This window comes from Lithobates pipiens, unplaced genomic scaffold (assembly GCF_037356315.1).
Source record: "Lithobates pipiens isolate NorthernLeopardFrog02 unplaced genomic scaffold, aLitPip1_a1.2 Scaffold_8, whole genome shotgun sequence".
In the NCBI taxonomy this organism is placed as follows: domain Eukaryota; kingdom Metazoa; phylum Chordata; class Amphibia; order Anura; family Ranidae; genus Lithobates; species Lithobates pipiens.
Genome location: NW_027507903.1, coordinates 65,730,224 through 65,753,438, shown reverse-complemented (window position 1 = coordinate 65,753,438; position 23,215 = coordinate 65,730,224). Strand labels below are relative to the sequence as shown.

The following is a 23,215-nucleotide window of genomic DNA, read 5'->3' as shown; positions in this document are numbered from 1 at the left end:
AAAAAAAAACAACATTCCCAGAACCGGAAGAACGGCATGAGCTGGGGTCACCCATTGCAATGGGACTACCCCGTCACGTCTAAATACAGACTTGTAGCAAATATGTGGCTTGATACAAATAGCTCAGGGTATGAGGCGTGCTCGGGTACTCAAACCCAGGTAACTGATAGCCAATGAGGGTCTACAAGCCAGAGGTGACCAAGGTCACTGTAGGCAGGCATTAGAAATTGAGCAAAGACCCGAGTTTAATATGGCCCATTTCCAATACACTGAATGGCAGCACAGAGAGCACCAAGTGTGCAGGCATGACATTCCACCCAGCATATGACTGTAGCACTCAGACCTTTAGCATTTACCCCTTCAGTGCTAAAACCAGCATAAAGAGTGAAATTCAAAAGTGCCCACTAGTGCAAATAATGAAGTGTTTGCAAATGTCTTTAGGATCGATGTCAAGTCTTAATGCTTCTTGTAAATGAATGGGCTATGTTTACAAAGTTTCTGCACAGCTATACCAATCTCAGTGTTTCTATTTCAGCACACAAGTACCTAAAACAGAGGTTTATGTCTAGATTTGCAAATGTTGTGCATCTCCAACCTCTGTATTTATCCCAAATGTTTTTTTGTTTTTGCTCCAGGCTAGCTGGAACATATGCTGGGAAATTGTATTTGCTCTGTGCAGTGCCCTTCCATGGGCACCTTACATTTAAAGCCAGTATAAATTGGGGCATTTTTGTTGAAATTCTCTCTACTGCCTGCAGCAGACTGATGACATCTCAGCTTAGGCACAATCAGTCTGGAGCTCAAGGACTACTTTTTTATTATACAGAATCTTTAGATTATGTGGCAACTAAAAAAAAATGTATTGGTGAAGACTTTTAGACGGCTTTCACACCGAGCCGTGGGGGATGTCGGCAGTAAAGCGGAGCTATTATTAGCGTCGTTATTCAGCCGCTAGCGGAGTGGTTTTAACCCCCCCGCTAGTGGCTGAAAAGGGGTTAAATCTGCCCACAAAATGCAGCCGGAGAGGCGTTTTTCCCAGCGGCATCGCAGCACTGCCCCATTGATTTCAATAGGGAGCAGCAGTGGAGGAGCGGCGAGTTCACTGCTCCAAAGAAGCTGCTAGCAGGACTTTTTGTGATGCACTGCCAGCGCACCGCTCCAATGTGAAAGCCCTCAGGCAGTGAATGGAGCCGCCTTTTTCAGGTGCTATTTGTAGTGTTGTAGCGCCTGAAAAATGCTGGCAGTGTGAAAGGGGTCTTAAAGAAAGTCTGCATAGACTGCAAATACAGGTTTCTGTACATATATTTTCTTTATGATTTTTTTTTTTTTTTTTTGCAATTGGAGCTGCAAAGCAAGCTTCCCTGCTGTCTTCACTCTTTATATAACCCACAGTACTCTTGGAACCCTAAGGCTTTGTGTACACTGCTGCTTGTAAACGGACGTTTTGGAGCAGTTGGGCATGTTTTTCAGCTGCCCCTGAACTCTCCTCTGTTATTTTATCAGTACATGTACACAGGGTCGTTTATAATCTTTTCTAGGCAGTTGAATTTAGAAGCATTTGTTGGAAACCAAAAAAAAATAAAAAATGCATTCAGGGTGGATGTTCAGAGGCATTTGAAAACCTAAAAACACCTGCAACAGCTTGTAATTGCATGTATATGCGGTAACCCGCATTTTGTTTACATGTGTTTTAATTTTTGACTGTTTGAAAAAAAAAATAAAAAAATAAAAAATAAACGCAAACGCAGCAAAAATGGACGTTTTTAAAACGTGGGTTACTATCCGTTAAATTAAATTGTTCAGGGGATGTAAAACGTCCCATGTACATTAAGCCTAAATCATAGATGAAACATCTGATAATTTTGGGCCAGTTTTATTAGTGTTCAGTTGCTTCAAAATTACAGTAAACGGCTGTGCAAGCGGTTGTATGGGGGTGTCAGGACAAGTCTGATCATTCCAGGAGAGCAGGCTGAGTTCCCAGCACAGCTACTGACTACGGTGCATTCTCCTGCATAGTGTGGTCAGTTTATAATAGGAAAGCAGAGTGACTGGCAGGAACACCAGAGATTTCACACAAAGGAAGCAATACAAAGAAAACACGATACTTTTTTCATACAAGTAAATATCAGGAATATGGCGTTGGGGTAACCAATACTTTAAAATGTAGAATATCATACCTGTTCTTGGAGAGCTGCATTAATCTCATCCAGCCTCTGTTGCAACATAAGTATTTGTTCCTCGTGCTTCTTTTTAAGCGTTGACACAACCATCTCGTGCTGTTCCCGCGCTCTGTTTATTGAGTCAGAGCGCCGCAGGTCCATAACTTGCTGCTGCATGCTCTCCATTGCAAGCTTTGCAACCTTTAATTCCTTCCTCAACTATGTAAAGACAACAGAATGTCTTAGAGTACTGAAGACAAGAGAACATGACATTAAAGTATAACTAAAAGCAAAACATTTTGGATAGACTGGAGATGGATTAGAACACTTGTCAGTTTTTATTTATTTCTTTCTGTGCCCCCCCCCAGGAGATTCCCCCCTCTCCATGTGTCCTGTTTACCATTATCATTGAACGTGAAAGTAAAAGAAAATCCCAAATTTTAGGTTGTCCCCAGAAAAATAATAGAGGAGAAATCTCCCAATAGGGGCACTAGTTCTGGTGGCTTGGGGGTCCCCAAAGAATTCCCTTAAATTGCAGGGGTATCCTTTCACTTCCTATTTGGTTATGGGACAGGAAATCTCCCCAATGGGACACAGATGGTGAATAAAAATCTGACAGGGGTTGTAACTTTCCCTTGCTCTATCCAAAATGGAAAAGTAGGCATGAAGTTTTGCCTATAGTTCTACTTTAAGCTTTATATACAGTGCTTACAAATGACTGGTGTTCTGCAGGGCAGCCATCTGTCCCCTCAGCTGAAGTTCCACTTCTCTGGAATTCTGAAGCAACGTCTGTGACTCCTGAAGGCTGATAGCCAATCCTTCCTTCTCATCTGTATGTACAAGGTGTTAAACAACATGTGAGAATATGTTACACAGTAAGAAGTGTTGTTCTATTCTGGAATGGACTTACTAAAAATGAAAGAACTACAGGAAATATCTCACTATTTAAAATGTGCTGGGCTACAGTAGGTCAAGTCCAACAAGGTGAATGCCCCTTCATGGATTTCTCTTTAAAATTTACAGTTCTACCGAACACAAACTGGAGAGCTTTCGCTGTACTCCCTGGACAGGAGAGATGTGGCTGGCGTGTGACTGCCTTCCCCTCCTCTCCGCTGTCCATTCACAGGCGGCTTTGTATTTTGTGAATGGGTTCACAGAATGCAAAGCATTCTGTGATTGGGCAAGAAGAGTAGGGATGGGCAGTAGACTCAGCTGCTGTTGGATAAGAAATATGAAAGTCCAGTGTCAGAGCACTGGGAGTAAAGTATATATTTTTATTAACGTAACAAACATGTTATATTTACCTGCTCTGTGCAATGGTATTACACAGAGCGGCCCTGAATCTTCTCTTCTTGGGTTCCCCGCCACCGCTCTTTACTCCTCCTCTGTGTCTGTCCGTCCTCATAGCAAGCTGCTTTCTATGAGGGAAGATATGCAGGCTAGCACCTAAATGCGGCTTGGCCCTGCCCCCCCTTCCTTACAAGGGGCTTAATTCCCGAAGAGTTATTTTGCCCGTATAGCTCGGAGGTAAATTAGCTCATAGCGCATTTCAAAATGTCTGTTACAAAGTTTGAATAAAAAAATTAAAATAAAAAAAAAGCTACTAAAATAAGGCATGAGATATTTAATCGAAATGTGAGGTATTTATCTCATGAACCCATGCAGTATTTTACCTCATGACATGATATGCAGTGGGGTGGATACAGTGGAGAAGAATTAGCACCCCTGTCAGTTTTTCTTTCTAATGGGTAAAATGGTTAAATCCGTAGAAATATGCAGAGTCAGTCAGTGCGGTCCCTGCAGCATACGTATTAATACAAAAGAAAAAAATAAATAAAAAAAAAAAAAAAGAAGAAGGACATAGGTGTCATTGTGGAGATTTTCATTCACTTCCTGTCCCATAGCCAAAACAGGAAGTGAGAAGAAATCCCTGTAAATTAAAAGAATCCCTTTTTGTTTTTAATTTTTTTCAGTGCAAAAGATTGCCACAAAAACCACCACCACAGCACCACTGCAGTGAATGGAGTTGTATTGAGAGGAGACTCAATTCATTAAAGTTCTGCAAAACAAAAAGTAAACTGTGATGTGCCGGGATTGGTGCACTGTCACCGTGTCCGACAGCCCACACGATATATGGATGAAAAGGACAGTCATTACAGGACTCACTAAAACTCTCAAAGTGCATGTCAGTGCTGTGGAAAAGTGTTCAGTAGATTTTGTTTGGATGACAATGTATCCTCTACCTTCTCTCTATGGTCCATCCACAATCCACACTAAAGCTGGACATAGACTGTTCGAGTCCCTGCTAAACTGTCTGAGATTTGAACTATGGGCAGGTTGAATGCAACCAAGTTGATCGATTGATCAACTTGGCTACAACCAGCCTGTTGGATGTTACACGCAATTATTGTTAGCGGCTGTTATAACCACTAGCAGTAATCATTGTGCCCCCCTCCCCCCCACCAGAAGAACACAATAGCTCCATGGGAGGGATTCACTCAACAGTGACTGTAATGATGGGGACATCAAGCGATTTTCTTTCCTGCAACCAAAGAAATTGCTCCATCTCTGGTCAGCTTTAGTTACACTACCAAACTTGTCCAGTGATGTTATAAAATAAATAAAAAGAAGAAGGGTGATCACCTTTAACTATCACAAGCTGATGATTGAGGTATCTCAGTTGTCGTTCACTTTCTTCCAGCTTTGCACCGAATTCTTCAAGTTGCCTTCCTTTCGCTTTGTAAAGAACTTGTAATTGTACAAACTGCATATTACCAGAAGTACCTAAGAAAAAAAAAAAAAAAATGGCAGTAACATCTTTACTATCAATTCACTATAAAAGTTATACGTTGTACTTGGGAAAAGCCAAATAAACCTCTTACATTCCCCAGTATCCAGGAACTCTTTTTGAAGGTCTTCATAATTGTCAAGTCTTCTTGCTGCATCTGGTTTTGCATCTTTATGAGCACCATTTATCTGGTATGGGTTGTATCGGACTGGGATAGAGTCTTCAGGATGGTCACCATTTCCTTCAGGAACAGTGTACATCTATGGCGAACGAGGAACACATTAACTACTTAAGGACCAGGCCTATTTTTTTAACTTTTTGCTTACAAGTTAAAATAAGTTTTTTTGCTGGAAAATTACGAGATAGAGATAGAGATATATCTATTTATGATTCTAAGTAATTATATTATGTATACATACTAGAGCAATGATAGCAAACCTTGGCACCCCAAATGTTTTGGAACTAGATTTCCCATGATGCTCAACTACAGTGCACGAGCACCATGGCAAATGTAGTTCCAGAACATCTGGGGCACCAAGGTCCGCCATCATTGCCCTAGACCAGTGATGGCGAACCTCGGCACCCCAGATGTTTTTGAACTACATTTCCCATGATGCTCATGCACTCTGCAGTGTAGTTGAGCATCATAAGAAATGTAGTTCCAGAACATCTGGGGTGCCAAGGTTCGCCATCATTGCCCTAGACAATAAAATGGCGGTCGTTGAAATACTTTGTGTCACACCGTATTTTCGCAGCGGTCTTACAATCCCCATATTTTTTTTATTAAAAAAAATTAAAAATACACTTTTTTTAATGCAATAAGACAACAGTAATGTTAGCCCAATTTTTTTTCTATATTGTGAAAGATAATGTTACACCAAGTAAATTGATATCCAACATGTCATGCTTCAAAATTGCTCCCGCTTTTGACCCTTAAAAATCTCCATAGGCAATGTTTCCACAGCAGGGGTGCCCAACCACTGGACCGTGGGCCACATGTGAGATGGGGAGTCGGCAATCGCAGATTGCGAGTTCCCAACCTGCCATCTCCAAGCATTATCGCGAAGAACGGAGCCAATGCTTTCTGTATAGCAACGGCTCCTTCACAGGTGGAGTGATATCAAATGTACTCCGCCTGTGACAGGAAGCATCGGCTCTGCTCTCTACTGCAGCTGCATGCTTCCTGTGATCTCAGACAGCAGCCAGCAGTGCCAGAGCCAGCAGTGCCAGTACCAGTCACCAGTACCCACCAGTAATACCCGCCAGCAGTACCAGTACCCACCAGCAATACCAGTACCAGCAGGCAGTACCAGCCCTGGAGGACAGCCAGTTATAACCACCTGGGGTACAGCAGCAACCAGCTGCAGGAATCCTGGGGAATAAGTGAAGATCAAGGTCAGCTGAGATGCAGGTAAACTGCTGTGCATCAGTGTGAAAGCAGCCTTAGGCCCCTTTTACGCAATCGGTCCGATAGGGTCTGCCTGTCTGTTTTTCAGGTGGACCCTCCATTCACCTCTATAGAGCGGTAGAAGTAAAACAGACTTGTGTCACATTGCACCTGCCTATCTGCAATCCAATCTGCTTTAAAAAAAAAAAAAATAATAATAAAAAACATAAAAAGGGGATCTGTCCCCTTCTATCTGGGCAGATCGGGTTGCATCTGTTGCTGCTCTACATATGCAGCGTGCACATAGACCTGCCATTCCCCTTTACACTCACTGAGACCCACGACCAGTTACAAAGTCACTAAAGTGGCCCTCGCTCCTCAAAAGGTTGGGCACCCCTGTTCTACAGGTTACCAGTTTTGAGTTACAGAGGAGGTCTTGGGCTAGAATTATTTTACTCACAATTGTGGAGATACCCCACATGAGTGGTTTGAACAACGTTTTAATATGTGGGTGCAACCTACGTATGCGTTGGCTTCTGCGCGCAAGCTCGGCAGGACGGGCGCTTTACATTTTTTTTCCCCTTTTCTTTTAATAAATTAGATTTTGGTCACTTTTATTCATATTACAAGGAATGTAGACATCCATTATAATAGAGAGGAAAAAAAAATGCATGACAGGACCTCTTTTAGGCTGGGTTCACACTGCTGCGGGGGGAGATCCGGATGTGATTCGCACAGCAAATCACATCCGATCTCCGTAGCACTGCGAGTTCAGCCATACAGATAGTATGGCTGAACTCGCAGCTGTCCCGCAGCAAACTCGCACAGGACCCTTTTTTGGGTCCGCAACGGAATCGGATCGCATGGGGGTTCACACCATGCGATCCGATTCCTGTGCGAGTCGGCAGATCGCACTGCGATATGCCGACGGATCTGGGGGTGTCATTAACATAACATTGACACCCCCAGCCGTCCGCATAGGGCAGTGTGAACTGCCAGCGGGAGGTATGCGATGCGGGAAAACGCCGCGGATTCGCGGCGTTCCCGCATCGCAATAGTGTGAACCTAGCCTTAATGTACCAATCTGGGATAGAGAGATTATATTATATATATATATATATATATATATATATATATATATATATATATATATATATATATATATACACACACACACACACACACACACACACACACACACACACACACACACACACACACACACACACACACACACACACACACACACACACATTTAATTACAAAAATTTTTCCTTTAAGACCATTGGGTGGAAGTGAAGTTTGACATCACTACCGTCATCCAATAGTATGGAGCAGAGTGGGGGCCATCTTTCCCTCACTCGACTCCATGCCTCAGAGGAGAAAGGACCCGATCGTCTCTGCGGCTAGCGACGGCACCGGTAATCGGCGGAGACCACCAGGGAGTGGCTGGAGGGGGGGGGGGGGGGGACACCTCTCCTGCCGCGCATAAAAAGTGATCTCATAGCGAATCTGCTGCAGAGAACACTTCTATGAGAAAGCAGACCACCCGCTGTTTAAAAAGATACCTGGGTTAAGGCAGCGATGGCGAGTGGTCCGTAAGTGGATAATCCATGTCATAAACCTACCTCTGCTACCTACCTAAATCTTGCAACTGGTCAAAAAGTAATATGGACTCCTACTCTATATGCAAGCACTTGACTCATGGTTGCAGTGCAGTAAGTTTCACAGGCAGCGTTGCATTAAGATGGCAATTAAAGCGGCTGCAGCAGTGTGTACTCAACTAAGTGGCTGCCATGTTTAGAGATCGGTGGTCAAGAGGCACTAAAAACTACCTCCTTCCCCATGCAAAAGAGGCCTCAAAATAGAGGTAAAATATCTTATGCCACTCCAGGATCTTTGCTATTCATATTAAACATCAGTTAAAGCTAATGCCCCGTACACACGACCGGACTTTTCAACATCAAAAGTCTGACAGAATGATTCCGGCAGACCATTCGAACGTGTGTGGGCTGCAGCGGACTTTTGATTTGCAAAAGTCTGACAGACTTTAGAAATGGAACATGTTTCAAATTTTTCCGACAGAACTCCGTCGGACCCAGTTCCCACTGATTAATCTGCTCGTGTGTATGCTAGTCTGACGGACAAAAACCGACGCTAGGGCAGCTATTGGCTACTGGCTATGAACTTCCTTATTCTAGTCCAGTCGTACGTCATCACGTTCGAATCCGTCGGACTTTGGTGTGATTGTGTGTGGCCATTCATTCGGAAAGTCCGTCAGAACTCTGTCAGAACTCCATCAGAACTCCGTCGAAAGTCTGTCAGACTTAGTCCCTCGAAAAGTCTGGTCGTGTGTACGCGGCATTAGGCAGGCCATAGATTATGCAATTTTTTTTCCTTCCACTATATGATGGGGGATTCCCTCCTGCAGCACTATTGTGTTTTTCCGACAGGGAGCTGAATTTTCATCCATGTAGGGTCAATTTTACTGAATATTTCTTGCACTGCTTGAGAAATCTGTGCATTTAGACCAGAACGCAGCCAATCGTACCATGACAGTGTGGAACTCTTATAGTAACCACAGAGGAAAATAAAAACATTTCATACACCAAATATGACCAAACCTGATTCTGTTTGTGACTGGCTTCTGAAAAGTTTTCACCGAGCTGATATCCTCCATTGGTGTATGGCTGAAAGTCCGCGGGAAGATGATACAATTCACCTGTGGAATGGTCAGGTCCATCATAATGGTCATCGCTATGGAAGCTTCCCACATTGGACTCCTCCGTTATAGGCTTTCTGTAATTGTTATATTTATCAGTAAAAATAGCTTCAGTATCCCCATGTTGGGCTGCCCACCCACTGCGGATTTCATCTCCTCCTGCTTCACTTCTCAGAGGTCCAATTTGCTGCTCCATATACTGTGGAGCAACCACTTTACTTGGATATTGCTAAGAAAAAAAAAAAAAAAAAAGAAGAAAAAGAAGAAGAAGAAGAAGAAGAAGAAGAGCATTCAGAACAAGGTCATCTCTCAATTACAGAAGTCATTGATTAAACTTGCCAGGACAAAAAATAAAAAAAAACAAACACACACACACAACAACTTACGTTTTGGCGGTCAGACGTTCTTCCATTATCCCCCCATTGTGGTTCTGGGTGCCAGGGTTCATTACTTGTAAAGAAATTCAGAGCGTAAAACAGTTAGTTCTGCCATATTATATATTATTATTCATGCATTGAAGATGACAAGAGTATAAAAAGGTAAGAGCTCTGATAGATTAAAAACAACCTGTTATGACGGTTCAGACCCATTCAGAGGTGATGGACGCATTATATAATAAAGGCAAAGTAAAGTAACCAATGGTATCTAAGCAAGACCATGGATTATGCGATTTTCTTTCCCGCAATAAACAGGTTGCAGGAAAGGGGCGGGGGGGGGGGTTTGACTCGATTCCGTCATCGGCAATGACTATATGAAGACATTGTGTTCTCCCATTGGGGGAACCGTCCCTGCCGGGAAAGAACACAGTGGATTATTGCTAGCAGCTACAGCTGCTGGCAATAAATCGCATTTAAAAATCTGACATGCTGGTTGTACTCATGTTGATTGTACTCATTGTATTATCAATCAGCCTGCCCATAGACATTCCCTGCTGAACCGGCCGATATTCAAAATCATCTATGGCCAGTTTAACTGCCTTACAGATTAAGCCAGTAGGCTTAAGAAGAAGAAAAAAGGGAAAGAAAAGAAAAGAAGGGAAGGGAAGGGAAGGAAAAGAAAAGAAGGGAAGGGAAGGAAAAGAAGGGAAGGGAAGGAAAAGAAGGGAAGGGAAGGAAAAGAAGGGAAGGGAAGGAAAAGAAGGGAAGGGAAGGAAAAGAAGGGAAGGGAAGGAAAAGAAGGGAAGGGAAGGAAAAGAAGGGAAGGGAAGGAAAAGAAGGGAAGGGAAGGAAAAGAAGGGAAGGGAAGGAAAAGAAGGGAAGGGAAGGAAAAGAAAAGAAGGGAAGGGAAGGAAAAGAAAAGAAGGGAAGGGAAGGGAAGGAAAAGAAAAGAAAAGAAGGGAAGGGAAGGGAAGGGAAGGAAAAGAAAAGAAGGGAAGGGAAGGAAAAGAAAAGAAGGGAAGGGAAGGAAAAGAAAAGAAGGGAAGGGAAGGGAAGGGAAGGAAAAGAAAAGAAGGGAAGGGAAGGAAAAGAAAAGAAAAGAAAAGAAGGGAAGGGAAAAGAAGGGAAGGGAAAAGAAGGGAAGGGAAAAGAAGGGAAGGGAAAAGAAGGGAAGGGAAAAGAAGGGAAGGGAAAAGAAGGGAAGGGAAAAGAAGGGAAGGGAAAAGAAGGGAAGGGAAAAGAAGGGAAGGGAAAAGAAGGGAAGGGAAGGGAAGGGAAAGAAAAGAAGGGAAGGGAAAGAAAAGAAGGGAAGGGAAAGAAAAGAAGGGAAGGGAAAGAAAAGAAGGGAAGGGAAAGAAAGGCGATTTTGACTGGCATTCTCCATTAAAGTGCAAGTTCACTTTTTCAGTTCTGAAAAGGTGAACTAACACTGCACACCCTCCTCCCCACCACCCCTGGTACCCACATCACTCTGATCAGTCCTGGAAGCGCTGCAGGAAAAAAAAAAAAAAAAAGGAAGAGTTTTTCGGCCACTGCACTGGTCACATGACAGCTCATCACCCAAGAAGGTAAGTACAGCAGGGACTAGGGTGGGAAAGGGTATACAGTGCAAGTTCACCTTTTCTTTTTTTTCCTGAAAAGGGGAACTTAAACTTTGAAAGATCAGTAAAATTGCATTGGGAGGGACAGGGCTTCTTTGCCATTAAAAATTCGTCCTCGTTATTGTACTTTGATGGAAACTCAATAAAACTTTTACCCGTCATCCCTAAACATTTGGTTGATCATCTCCTGTCCAAGAAAATCAGAACAGGGGAGTTGATCATGAATGCAGATGTGCATGTTTTTAAAATGGACATACAGGTCTATGAACTGGCTGTAAAATTAAAGCCTCTGTTTGTTTGCTGACCTACTACAATCTTCCTCCTGCTCCTTATATCTGCTAAGTCTGATGGGTGGCTCTACTGATAAATAGTTAAAATGAACAGATCAAAAAGCGGACTTCCTAAACTGAACTTGCTTTTTGCATAGCAGAGTTCCCTGGGGCCCCGCAGGTACATTTATGCCACCTTAACCTCCGCAATCTCCAGAATTTGCCCCTTCCTGACTAATGACACCACAAAGCAACTTATTCACTCCTTGGTCATTTCCCACCTTGACTACAGCAACTCTCTCCTTAATGGCCTACCCCAGTGATGGCGAACCTTGGCACCCCAGATGTTTTGGAACTACATTTTTCATGATGCTCATGCACTCTGCAGTGTAGTTGAGTGTCATGGGAAATGTAGTTCCAAAACATCTGGGGTGCCAAGGTTCGCCATCACTGGCCTACCCCTACTCAGGCTAGCCCCCATTCAGTCTATTTATTATGAATGCTGCTGCTAGACTAATACACCTCACTAATCGATCCGTGACTGCTGCTTCTCTCTGCCAATCCCTTCACTGGCTTCCCCTACCACACCGTATAAAATTTAAAATGCCAACCACAACATCGCCCCAGGCTACATCACCAACCTCATCTGCAGATATCACCCAAATCGTCCCCTCTGCTTCTCCCTGGACTTCCTGCTCTCTAGCTCCCTTGTTACCTTCTCTCATGCTTGCCTTCAGGACTTCTCCAGAGCCTCTCCCATCCTCTGGAACTCCCTGCCCCGATATATCCGATCAGGCCCTAACCTGTCCAGCTTTAGGAGATGCCTGAAAACTCACTTATTCAGGGAAGCTGATCCCACACCCACCTAACAACCCTATCAATTCACCCCCCCCCCCCCATCTATTACCTTTTGTACCACCACCCCCTCCCTTTACAATGTAAGCTCTATGAGCAGGGCCCTCTTTTACTTTCCGTATTGTACTGTAATTGTGCTATTCCCCCTCTACATTGTAAAGCTCTGCATAAACTGTTGGCGCTATATCAATCGTGAATAATAATAATAATAATGCCAAAAAAGTAAGTGCAACCCATGGGAACTGAACTTTTCCAACATATATGAACAGGCAAACATTTAGATGTGGACTCTAAACACTGGCTATAAAATGATTTTTTTTTTTGTTTGCCCGTGGACTGAGCAAAAAAGAACAAATGGATTCCTCCTTCCACACAAGCAAGGTGGATAGAGGAATCTTCCCTGTTGGGACATTATTGTATTCTGACAGCAAGAAGTCTTCAAATGGCTGCAGCCAGCTGATCAAAAAAATATTTTCAACAAACATAGCCCATTTCAATCCATCTATGGCCAACTTAAAGTGGTTGTAAAGCCACATTTTTTCTTCCTATAATCTCCAGCATTATATTACAGTATGTGCCCCAGTGTATGTTATTTATAAAAAATATGCTGCATCATACCCAATTTCAGAGCGCCGCTCAAGTGACCGCCCGCTGCTGCCTTCCCCGATCCAACAGCTACACGGACACCTCTGATGGGCGTGGGAGATGGGAGCAAGGAGAGACAGCGAAAGACAGAGGCACGTAAACTGACCATGGCATCAGGGCTCAGAAGCCATGATAAACATGGTCAGTTTACAGAGGGGTGGGCAGCACCAGACAGGATCAGCCAGGTATTTTAGATGATACAAATAGCCAAATTACACAGCACAAGCACTGTGCTAATATTCATGCTTTAAGGGAACCGGATCCGTATTTTTATTTTTAGGGTAACAACCACTTCAAAAGGATAAGTTCACTTAAATAAATGCACTTTTGCAGGTAAATAAAATGAGCATTTAAAAAAAAAAAAAATTTGCAGCCTGTAAATGCTTCACTAAACTTTAAAATGAAAAGTAATGCAAAAAACATAAGGTCAAGAAAGCAAAAACAAAAAACTACAACTCTTGGCTGTGACATTGTTTACCGTATCCCAATATGTATGTGATTAAATAAAATCCTTACTGTTCCGATAATTCATGGTCACTACAATCACTGTAGTTGGGTTCTGAAGCTGAGCAGAGGCTGTCATCAAGCATATCATGGGGAAGGCCCGTTAATAACTGCTGTAACTGAATAGGGGGAAAAAAATTGTATTAAAAATGCAATGCTCTCATATGCCACCAACATTTTAGAGCAATGAGATATCCCGGAAAGACCAAAAAAAAAAAAAAAAAAAAAATATATATATATATACACACATATATATATACACACACACACACACACACACACACACACACACATATATACATATACACATACACATAGTATCTCACAAAAATGAGTACACCCCTCACATTTTTTGTAAATATCTTATTATATCTTTTCATGTGACAACAATGAAGAAATGACACTTTGCTACAATGTAAGGTAAGGAGTGTACAGCTTGTATAACAGTGGAAATTTGCTGTCCCCTCAAAATAACTCAACACACAGCCATTAATGTCTAAACCGCTGGCAACAAAAGTGAGTACACCCCTAAGCGAAAATGTCCAAATTGGGCCCAATTAGCCATTTCCCCTCCCCTGAGTCATGTGACTCGTTAGTCTCAGGTGTGAATGGGGAGCAGGTGTGTTAAATTTGGTGTTATCACTCTCACTCTCTCATACTGGTCACTGAAAGTTCAACATGGCACCTCATGGCAAAGAACTCTCTGAGGATCTGAAAAATAATTGTTGCTCTACATAAAGAGGGCCTAGGCTATAAGAAGATTGCCAAGACCCTGAAACTGAGCTGCAGCACGGTGGCCAAGACCATAAAGCAGTTTACAGGACAAGTTCCACTCAGAACAGGCTTCGCCATGGTCGACCAAAAAATTTGAGTGCACGTTCTCAGCGTCATATCCAGAGGTTGTCTTTGGGCAATAGAAGTAGGAGTGCTGCCAGCATTGCTGCAGAGGTTGAAGGGGTAGGGGGTCAGCCTTTCAGTGCTCAGACCATACGCCGCACACTGCATCAAATTGGTCTGCATGGCTGTCATCCCAGAATGAAGCCTCTTCTAAAGACGATGCACAAGAAAGCCCACAGTTTGCCAAAGGCAAGCAGACTAAGGACATGTATTACTGGAACATGTCCTGTGGTCTGATGAGACCAAGATAAACTTATTTGGTTCAGATGGTGTCAAGTGTGTGTGGGGGCATGTGGTTAATGGCATCCCAGTCTTAGTCCGTAGGGTTCAATATTGAGTTGGCCCAGCCTTTGCATCTACAACAGCTTCAACTCTTCTGGGAAGGCTGTCTACAAGGTTTAGGAGTGTCTATGGGAATGTTTGACCATTCTTCCAGAAGCTCATTTGTGAGGTCAAGCACTGATGTTGGATGAGAAGGTCTGGCTTGCAGTCTCTGCCCTAGATAACCCCAAAGGTGTTCTATCAGGTTGAGGTCAGGACTCTGTGCAGGCCAATCAAGTTCCTCCAAACTCGCACATCCATGTCTTTATGGACCTTGGTTTGTGCACTGGTGCGCAGTTATGTTGGAACTGGAAGGGGCCATCCCCTGGAAAACAATCCCACACCATAATTACATAGACATAGATGAGTGAGTTTGGGGTGGAGGAACTTGACTGGGCTCAACCCAATAGAACACTTTTGGGATGAATTAGAGTGGAGACTGCGAGCCCGGCCTTCTTGGGAGCACCTCAAGTCCCCGCTAAAACCCTAGCATGTGCATGTATGGATGTGGAATAGGGACTAATCTCCTTAACGGCTTAAGGACTGCCCCATGTACATGTCTGCGACAAGGTGGCCCTTAAGTCCAAAATCACGTACCTGTACATGATTTTCTTTTCTCCGGCTCTGGGGCACGTGTGCCGCCAGAGCCCTGCTCCGATTGGACACAACGGGAGCCAATCATCGGGTCCGGCAATCGTTCGAGAGGCAAAACAGCAGTCTGACTAGGTAAACAAGGCAGATCGCCGTTCTAGTAAGAAAGACAGAGAACTTGTGTTTCTGCTAAACAGGAACACGGATTTGTCTTCCTTCAGTTAAACCAACCCTCAGTTAGAAAGCACTCTCTAGGAGCACATTTAACCATTTGATCACCCCTGATGTTAACCCCTTCCCTGCCAGTGTCATTAGTACAGTGACAGTGCTTTTATTTTATTATTTTTAGCACTGATCACTGTATTAGTGTCACTGGTCCCCAATACGTGTCACTTAGTGTCCGATTAAAAAAAAAAAAGATGATCACCACCATTACTGGTAAAAAGATTAATTCATAAAAAAAAAAAAAAGTCCATAAAACTATCCCATAGTTTGTAGACTATGTATAACTTTTGTGCAAACCAATCAATATACGCTTATTGTGATTTTTTTTTTTCCTACCAAAAAACATGTAGCAGAATACATATTGGCCTAAACTGATGAATAAATGTTTGTTTTTTTTTGTTCGTTTTTTTAAATGTTTTATAGCAGAAAGTAAAAATTATTATTTTTATTTATTTTTTTCAAAAATGTTGCGCTTTTTGCCAATAGCACAAAAAATAAAAACCGCAGAGGTGATCAAATACCACAAAAAAAAAGCTCTGTTTGTGGGGGGGGGACATACATTTTGTGTACAGCATCGCATGATCGCGCAATTGTCAGTTAAAGTGACGCAGTGCCGTATGGCTAAAAATAGCCCGGTCAGGATGTGGGTAAGTCCTTTCGGGGCTGAAGTGGTTAAAGGACCATTAAAGTAGCAGATGTGTACGGATTATATTTGGAGAATAAGGATATGGTTTAGTGTCACTTTACATACCATACAGTCACATCTGCACTTACACCGTCAGTGCTATATAAATACCGGTTTACAAATATTTATTGATACTTTGTAATTAGCCATTTGCTACACTTGTAAAAAAAAAAAAAAATATGTATATATATATATATATATATATATATACATATTTTTTTTTTTTTTACAAGTGTAGCAAATGGCTAATTACAAAGTATCAATAAATATTTGTAAATTTATTTATTTTTTTTCCCTTTAAAAATTTTAAAGCATACATGTCATGCAGCAGATATAGTGTGACTGTGCGGTCTCTTTATTATAATCCAGAACCTACGCCTTACAAAAGGATAATTGCCATTCCTCCATTATAGGTGAGACAAGAGAAGGTGGCAGATGGTGCGAGTGAACGAGTCCCTGGTGTGTTCTCACAGAGGTGTGTACAATGAAGGGGATAGACTGTGTACATACTCCATGCGTCCCACCCATCCACATTATATGAGCTCAGCACTCTCACCAACTGTTCCCGGGCATAGTCCTCCGGGTCATACTCCTCATTGTCGTTCTGCTGGGTCTGCAAGGCTCCGGTGTCAAAGTCTATAGACATGGTGATGAATCTGATCTATTTGTAGGGCCGATAACCTATCAGGGAGGAAAGAAATACACAGAAAAGGCGTTACCTGGACTGATTAATTAGAGCGTGTGCCTCGTATTGTATCAATCTAGGTGTACAACAAAAAATAAAAAATAAATACGCCAACAATTATCATCCACTTGCCTACCGGCCAATTCTGACATTACTCACATACATGTAAAACATCAGCATTTCTTTTGCTAGAATGTTACTTAGAACTCCCCAAACATTATATATTATTCTTTCAGAAAGCAGAGACCCTGGAGAATAAAATGTTGGTTGTTACAGTTTTTATGTCATGTGATATTTGCACAGCCATTTATGAAATAAAAGTTTGGGGGAAAAAAAATAAAGAAAAAATACACTTAAAGTGGTAGTAAAGTCTTTTTTTTTTTTACTTGTACCTATACCTATTATAAGCCTATAATAAGGCTCACCTGTAGGTACAATGGACAACTGTATATCCTCAACCTGCACCGTTTAGGAGATATTTACACTGTATGCAGCCGATGACGTCACCGCCACACGCGCTCTGAAGGGATGGCATACAAGTGCTGCCCCTTCAGAACTCTGTACTCCCACGCGTGACATCATCGCAGCTTGGCCAATCAGATGGCCGGAGCCTGTGAAAGTAGGAGAACAGGTGAAGATGGAAGCCCTGTCAGCGGTGACAGCGTGCCGCTAGAGGGCTTCGTTCTAAGATAAGCATTTCATAATTTGCTAGTATGTGATGCACACTAGCACATTATGCCATAGTCTTGCAGGGTTTTTTTTTTTTTTTTTTTTGTTTTGTTTTTTAAAAAAGCCTTTATAGGTTATCAGTTTAAAGATAAACATGAGCTCTGGAAATTGTTGCTCTCATTCTGATGTTCGCGGTGATACCTCACATGTGTGGTGCTATCATGGTGTACATGTGTGCACCAGACCTATGTGAGCACAGGGGGCCAGGGATGGGTCCCCCCCCCCCCCCCCCCATTTACTTTTTTTCCCCCCATGAAACTTTATTACTATGACAGATGGGTGAACAAGGTGGTGACAAGTACTCGGATTTGGACCAGTACACAAAGCAAGGTCCATAAAGACATGGATGAGCGAGTCTGGTGTGCAGGACCTGACCTCAACCCCATAGAATTAGAGCGGAGACTGCGAGCCAAACCTTCTCATCCAACATCAGTGCCTGACCTCACAAATGTGCTTCTGGAGGAATGCTCAAACATTCCCTAAGGCCCCTTTCACACTGGGGCGGTGTGGGCTTTTGGCGGTAAAGTGCCGCTATTTTTAGCAGCGCTTTACCGTCATTTTAGCAGCGGTATTCGGCCACTAGTGGAGCCGTTTTACCCCCCGCTAGAGGCTTAAAAAGGGTTAAAACCACTCGCAAAGCGCTGCTGCAGCAGCGCTTTGCCGGCGGTATAGCTGTGCTGTCCCATTGATTTCAATGGGTAGGAGCGGTTTAGGAGTGGTAAATACACGCTCCAAAGATGCGGCTAGCGGGACTTTTTTTTACTGTCCTGCCAGCGCACCGCTCCAGTGTGAAAGCACTCCGGCTTTCACACTGGAGTGAAAGGAGACGGTTTTTTCAGGTGCTATACAGGCGCTATTTTTATTTTCCTAAACCTTGTGGACGGCCTTCCCAGAATAGATGAAGCTGTTATAGCTGCAGAGGGTGGGCCAACTCAATACTGAACCCTACAGACTAAACCCCCATACACATTATCAGATTTTCGTCTTCAGATTTACCAAAACCATGTAGTGCAAGGGCCTGCCTGATTGCATACACATTGAAACCCCTAAGGTTTGACCTCATATTATATGGTTTTGGTAAATGTGAAAGAAAATCTGATAGCGTGTATGGGGCTTTATACTGGGATGTCATTAAAGTTCATGTAAAGCAGGGGTGCCCAACCTTTTGAAGAGCGAGGGCCACTTAAGTGACTTAGTAACCAGTCGCGGGCCACAATGAGCAGACCAGGCAGATGACAGGTCCGTGTCCACTTTGCATATGCAGAGCAGACACAGACACAGCCCACTCTACTCTATGGGCCCTCTGGTCCGATCAGATGGAAGGGGACAGATCCACTTCTGGTTTCTTTTTAGCAGACCGAATCTGAGGTAGGCGGGTGTAAACGGATACAAGTCTGTTTTCATCTGCCGCTCCATATAGGTGAATAGAGCGTCCAATTGGGTTGGACCAATAGTGTAAAAGGGGCCTAAGGCAGCTTTTACACTGATGGTTTGTGGTCTATCCATGCCACAGTTGCAGCACAGTTCCCCTCTGGGTTTTCCTGTGGGTTAGCTGCACTTTGCCATACAATTCTATTATATCCTGCGGGTTTGGTGCACTTTCTGAAAGCGCCCCAACCCGCAGGTAAAACCAGAAGTCTATGACAGGTAACCTGCAGATCAGTTTGAAAGCAGCCCAGTAACCACTGCAGAACAGATATGCCCATATTATATACACTGTGATTTTAGTAAGTTCCATTCAGTTATCGCCAGCTGCTGCGCATTTGGTATCACTCTGCCTATGACATGAGCCGGCGCTATACAGAAAGCTTGGCTCATGGGGCTCTGCTCTGCAGGTGCTTCCTCTACCGTCAGCTTCATTCACATCACTAATGCTCTGGGATGGCAACCTGCAATCTGGGCTTACCAACCTGCCATCCCAGGGCAAGAGGTCACGGGCCACTGGTTGGGCACCCCTGATGTAAAGGCAGGTGTCCCAATACTTTTGATTATATATATTTTTATCTATTATTTATATTTGGAGGTTAGAAGTAATTTTCTAGCAGAGTGCAGGGTGTTCTCCTGTCTGGGGGTGTAGATGACATCACATATGAGTGATCAGAGCCTCACACCACCATCCCCCACTCAGGTTGCATGTCCACCTGCAAATGCGTTTTTTTGTTATTTATTTTTTGCTATTCAGTAGCATTTCTTTTTTTTAAAGCATAACGAAGCAAAAAAAAAATAAAAAATTATATAATAAAAATAAAATATTCACATGAAGCACCACAATGGTGAACATGAAGCGGATTGGAAAACATTCATTTTTCTTCCAGGTGCTCCTGTATGTACTGCGTTTAGAAACATTTCTCACTGCATCTGGTGTAAGCAAGTCCCAAGACTGACCACAGACTATGAAATCTGATTGTACAATCCTCTTCAGATCGATCATCAACTATGTAGTACAAGGGTCTGCCTGATCGGATACAACCGTATGGGGTGTCCTCCAATAGAGAAATATCATCAACTGAGTAATGCAAGCGCCTGCCTGATTGCATACAATGAAAGGGTTTAGCTTTAATCTCAAAGTATATGGTTTTAGTAAATTTAAAAGGAAAAAAATAAATTGTACAGTGTATGGCCAGCCTAAGACCTACCAACACATTATAATATGAGGGGGACACACCTATATAATCCAATCAGAGCGTCCCATCAACTATAACATTGACAGTAGAGCTAAAGAAGGATTTACAGTGCAGGGTCATACATCCAGATTGTACAGTGCAGGGTCATACATCCAGATTGTACAGTGCAGGGTCATACATCCAGATTGTACAGTGCAGGGCCATACAACCAGATTGTACAGTGCAGGGTCATACATCCAGATTGTACAGTGCAGGGCCATACAACCAGATTGTACAGTGCAGGGTCATACATCCAGATTGTACAGTGCAGGGTCATACATCCAGATTGTACAGTGCAGGGTCATACATCCAGATTGTACAGTGCAGGGTCATACATCCAGATTGTACAATCTTCTACAATGCAATCCCATCGTATGGTGTATGGCCAGTGCAGGTGATCACACAGATGTACAATGATTCCAATACACAGTACGATGACCACACACAGAATGCTCCTCTTACTATTATAGCAGAGATCGCTCACTCACCTCTCGCCTTCCGCCCCCCGCACTCTATTCCGGACATCAGCTGCCGATCTGCGGCCCCCCAACACAACACATCGTCCACTTCCCTCCTAACAGTCAAAACGGGAAACAATTCAGCGATTGGTTCGACACTGACCAGAGTGACAACGCTATAACCCAATCAATGACCAACACTGCCTGAATAACTCCTCCTACCTACAGCTGATAGGTGGTGGAGGGAAGGCAGCCAAACCCGCCCAGCAAGCTAAATATTAGCGAGTAAGGTTTGGTTGGTTTGTACAGCCAACAGCCTCTATTCATTCCACCAGAGGGCGGGGCAGTGGCGGGATGGGCAGCGGGAAGGCAGTGAGGGGCGCTGATTGGCTGAGGCGCGCTCTCTGTCATTAGTCAGTAGGAGAGTTGTGTTGTCAGTGTGGAGATCAGTGAGAGGGAGAGTACACAGAGAATGGAAGTGACACTGAGAGGGGGATTCATAGACAGGGACTGAGACTAATCTTTGTCTCATCTGGAGCTCAGCCAATCAGCTTCTTTACTTTCTAAGCTGCATGGAGATAATGAAAGCTTGAAGCTGATAGTTGCTATAGGCAATTTTTGGAAATATTTTATTCTATATTTTCATGTGCAGCCCGCACATTGTTGACAATTGAATATCCAACGTATAATCCTTTACAGTTGTCACAGGAACAAGTGTCCCTATTGAAAAATTTCCCCTCTATTCCTGTTCTGGTGGGAACTTCAAAACAGGGTCAGAAACAGCAATAAAAACCCGACAGAGGTTCTATCCCCCCTAACCATTCTCTCCAAACCTAAGCAAAAATAGTTTTGTCTTTCATGATACTATATAAGGGCTTGTTTCCATCTGCGTAGCTGCAGTGCGATACTGCCTCCTCCTCAATGCTTTTTTTTCTTACAACCATTTTGGGTTTTGGGAATTCTGTGCCACGATTGCAAGTCTAGCATTTGGCTCACAGTTGTGATGCCTGATGGGTGGCATCACAAGTTTGGTGGTAGAACTGCCCACTGAATGTGATGGGACCATTTTTGCAGCGTCACAAAGCATCACGGCATGTGAATTCAGAAAATGATCCTTTCAGTTTGGGGAGTTAATTGTTCAATAAGTCTAGAAGTAGAGGAATAAAATGTGATATTTATATATATATATATGCGCCTCCGTGACGTTAAGGCCCACCCGCTGAGAGGCCACATATATATATATATAGTATCTCACAAAAGTGAGTACACCCCTCACATTTTTGTAAATATTTTATATCTTCTCGTGTGACAACACTGAAGAAATTACACTTTGCTACAATGTAAAGTAGTGAGTGTACAGCTTGAATAACAGTGTAAATTTGCTGTCCCCTCAAAATAACTCAACACACAGCCGTTAATGTCTAAACTGCTGGCAACAAAAGTGAGTACACCCCTAAGTGAAAATGTCACACAAAGTGTCAATATTTTGTGTGGCCACCATTATTTTCCAGCACTGCCTTAACCCTCTTGGGCATGGAGTTCATCAGAGCTTCACAGGTTGCAACTGGAGTCCTCTTCCACTCCTCCATGAGGACATCACAGAGCTTGTGGATGTTATGTAGCACTGACTCCCGAAGGAGCGGCTGATTTAATTGGGTTTACCGTTATCTTCTTGACCTCGTGTGTGTCTAGGGGTTCTCCGAGGTAGATGGCACAAGAACTGTTGAGACTGACGCCAGATCCACTTAAAGGGATTTTTATTTGCAAAAATATTTAACGAACACAGTCTCTCAACATAGGGTTAGAGGGTTTAGGTCGGAAAGTCCAGGTACTCTTTAGTGCTAATTCAAATAGGAAAAGTCTCTCACATTAGGAAATTCAGAGAATAGCCATTCACAGCTGGATCCTCACCCTTATCAGATAGTCCTTCTCTCACCAGGCCTAGCAGCCAACAGGGTGTTTCAATCAGACCAAGTCTCTGCCACAGACTTGCTATAGAACACTTGAGTAAAACTGAAGGTTTGTAGAACACTTTGAGAACCCTCGTATGGTACCAGTATCTTGCAGTCGGTCCGGCGATACCACACGAGACCAGATTCACTTGGGGTCTTTCAACTTGTCCAGGCTCTTGCTGAGAAGCCAACCCTTGCTTGGTCTTCTCCCGAAGAGTCCTCCCCTGGATACCTTCACAGTTGCCGGGCCTCTCCACAAACCGAGACGGCACCGGACCACCTTTGAATCCATCTTTCAGGTTCTTAGCCTCTGATTAACCAGCCCCGAGACCTGTAGTCGGGTGGATCCACACCCCAGGCCATGAGAGTCCTGGGGTTACAAATGATCTGAAATAACAAATGCCGTATCTAAACGAATGCAGCGTAATGATCTAATAATAATAATTAACAATAATAATAATAAAACCTTTTTATTATTATTAATTTGTTCCATTCCATTTGTTTAGATGCAGCATTTGTAATTTTGGATAATTCGTAACTTCAGATAAATTTGTATTCATTACGTTCACAAACAGCCAAATTTGAAAGGAAATTTCAATACCTATAATTTAATAGTTTGTTATTATTAGTTAGTTAGCAATTCAAATTTTACTGATTTTTTTTTTCAGATTTTTGAATTTCCAAATTTTCGTATTCCAAAAA

General features: G+C 43.1%; 1 protein-coding gene across 1 annotated transcript in view; it reads right to left on the bottom strand.

Annotated features, from left to right (window-relative positions):
• CEP152 (centrosomal protein 152) overlaps nt 1-20,767 on the bottom strand; it is an 87,455-nt gene extending 66,688 nt beyond the window's left edge. The window contains 9 exon segments of the mRNA XM_077473089.1: nt 2,178-2,400; nt 2,872-2,989; nt 4,803-4,943; nt 5,042-5,207; nt 8,959-9,285; nt 9,443-9,506; nt 13,320-13,426; nt 16,583-16,707; nt 20,592-20,767. Of these exon segments, the coding sequence (XP_077329215.1) occupies nt 2,178-2,400; nt 2,872-2,989; nt 4,803-4,943; nt 5,042-5,207; nt 8,959-9,285; nt 9,443-9,506; nt 13,320-13,426; nt 16,583-16,672 (1,236 nt within the window). The 5' untranslated portion in view covers nt 16,673-16,707; nt 20,592-20,767.
• Nucleotides 20,768-23,215: the final 2,448 nt, after the last annotated feature.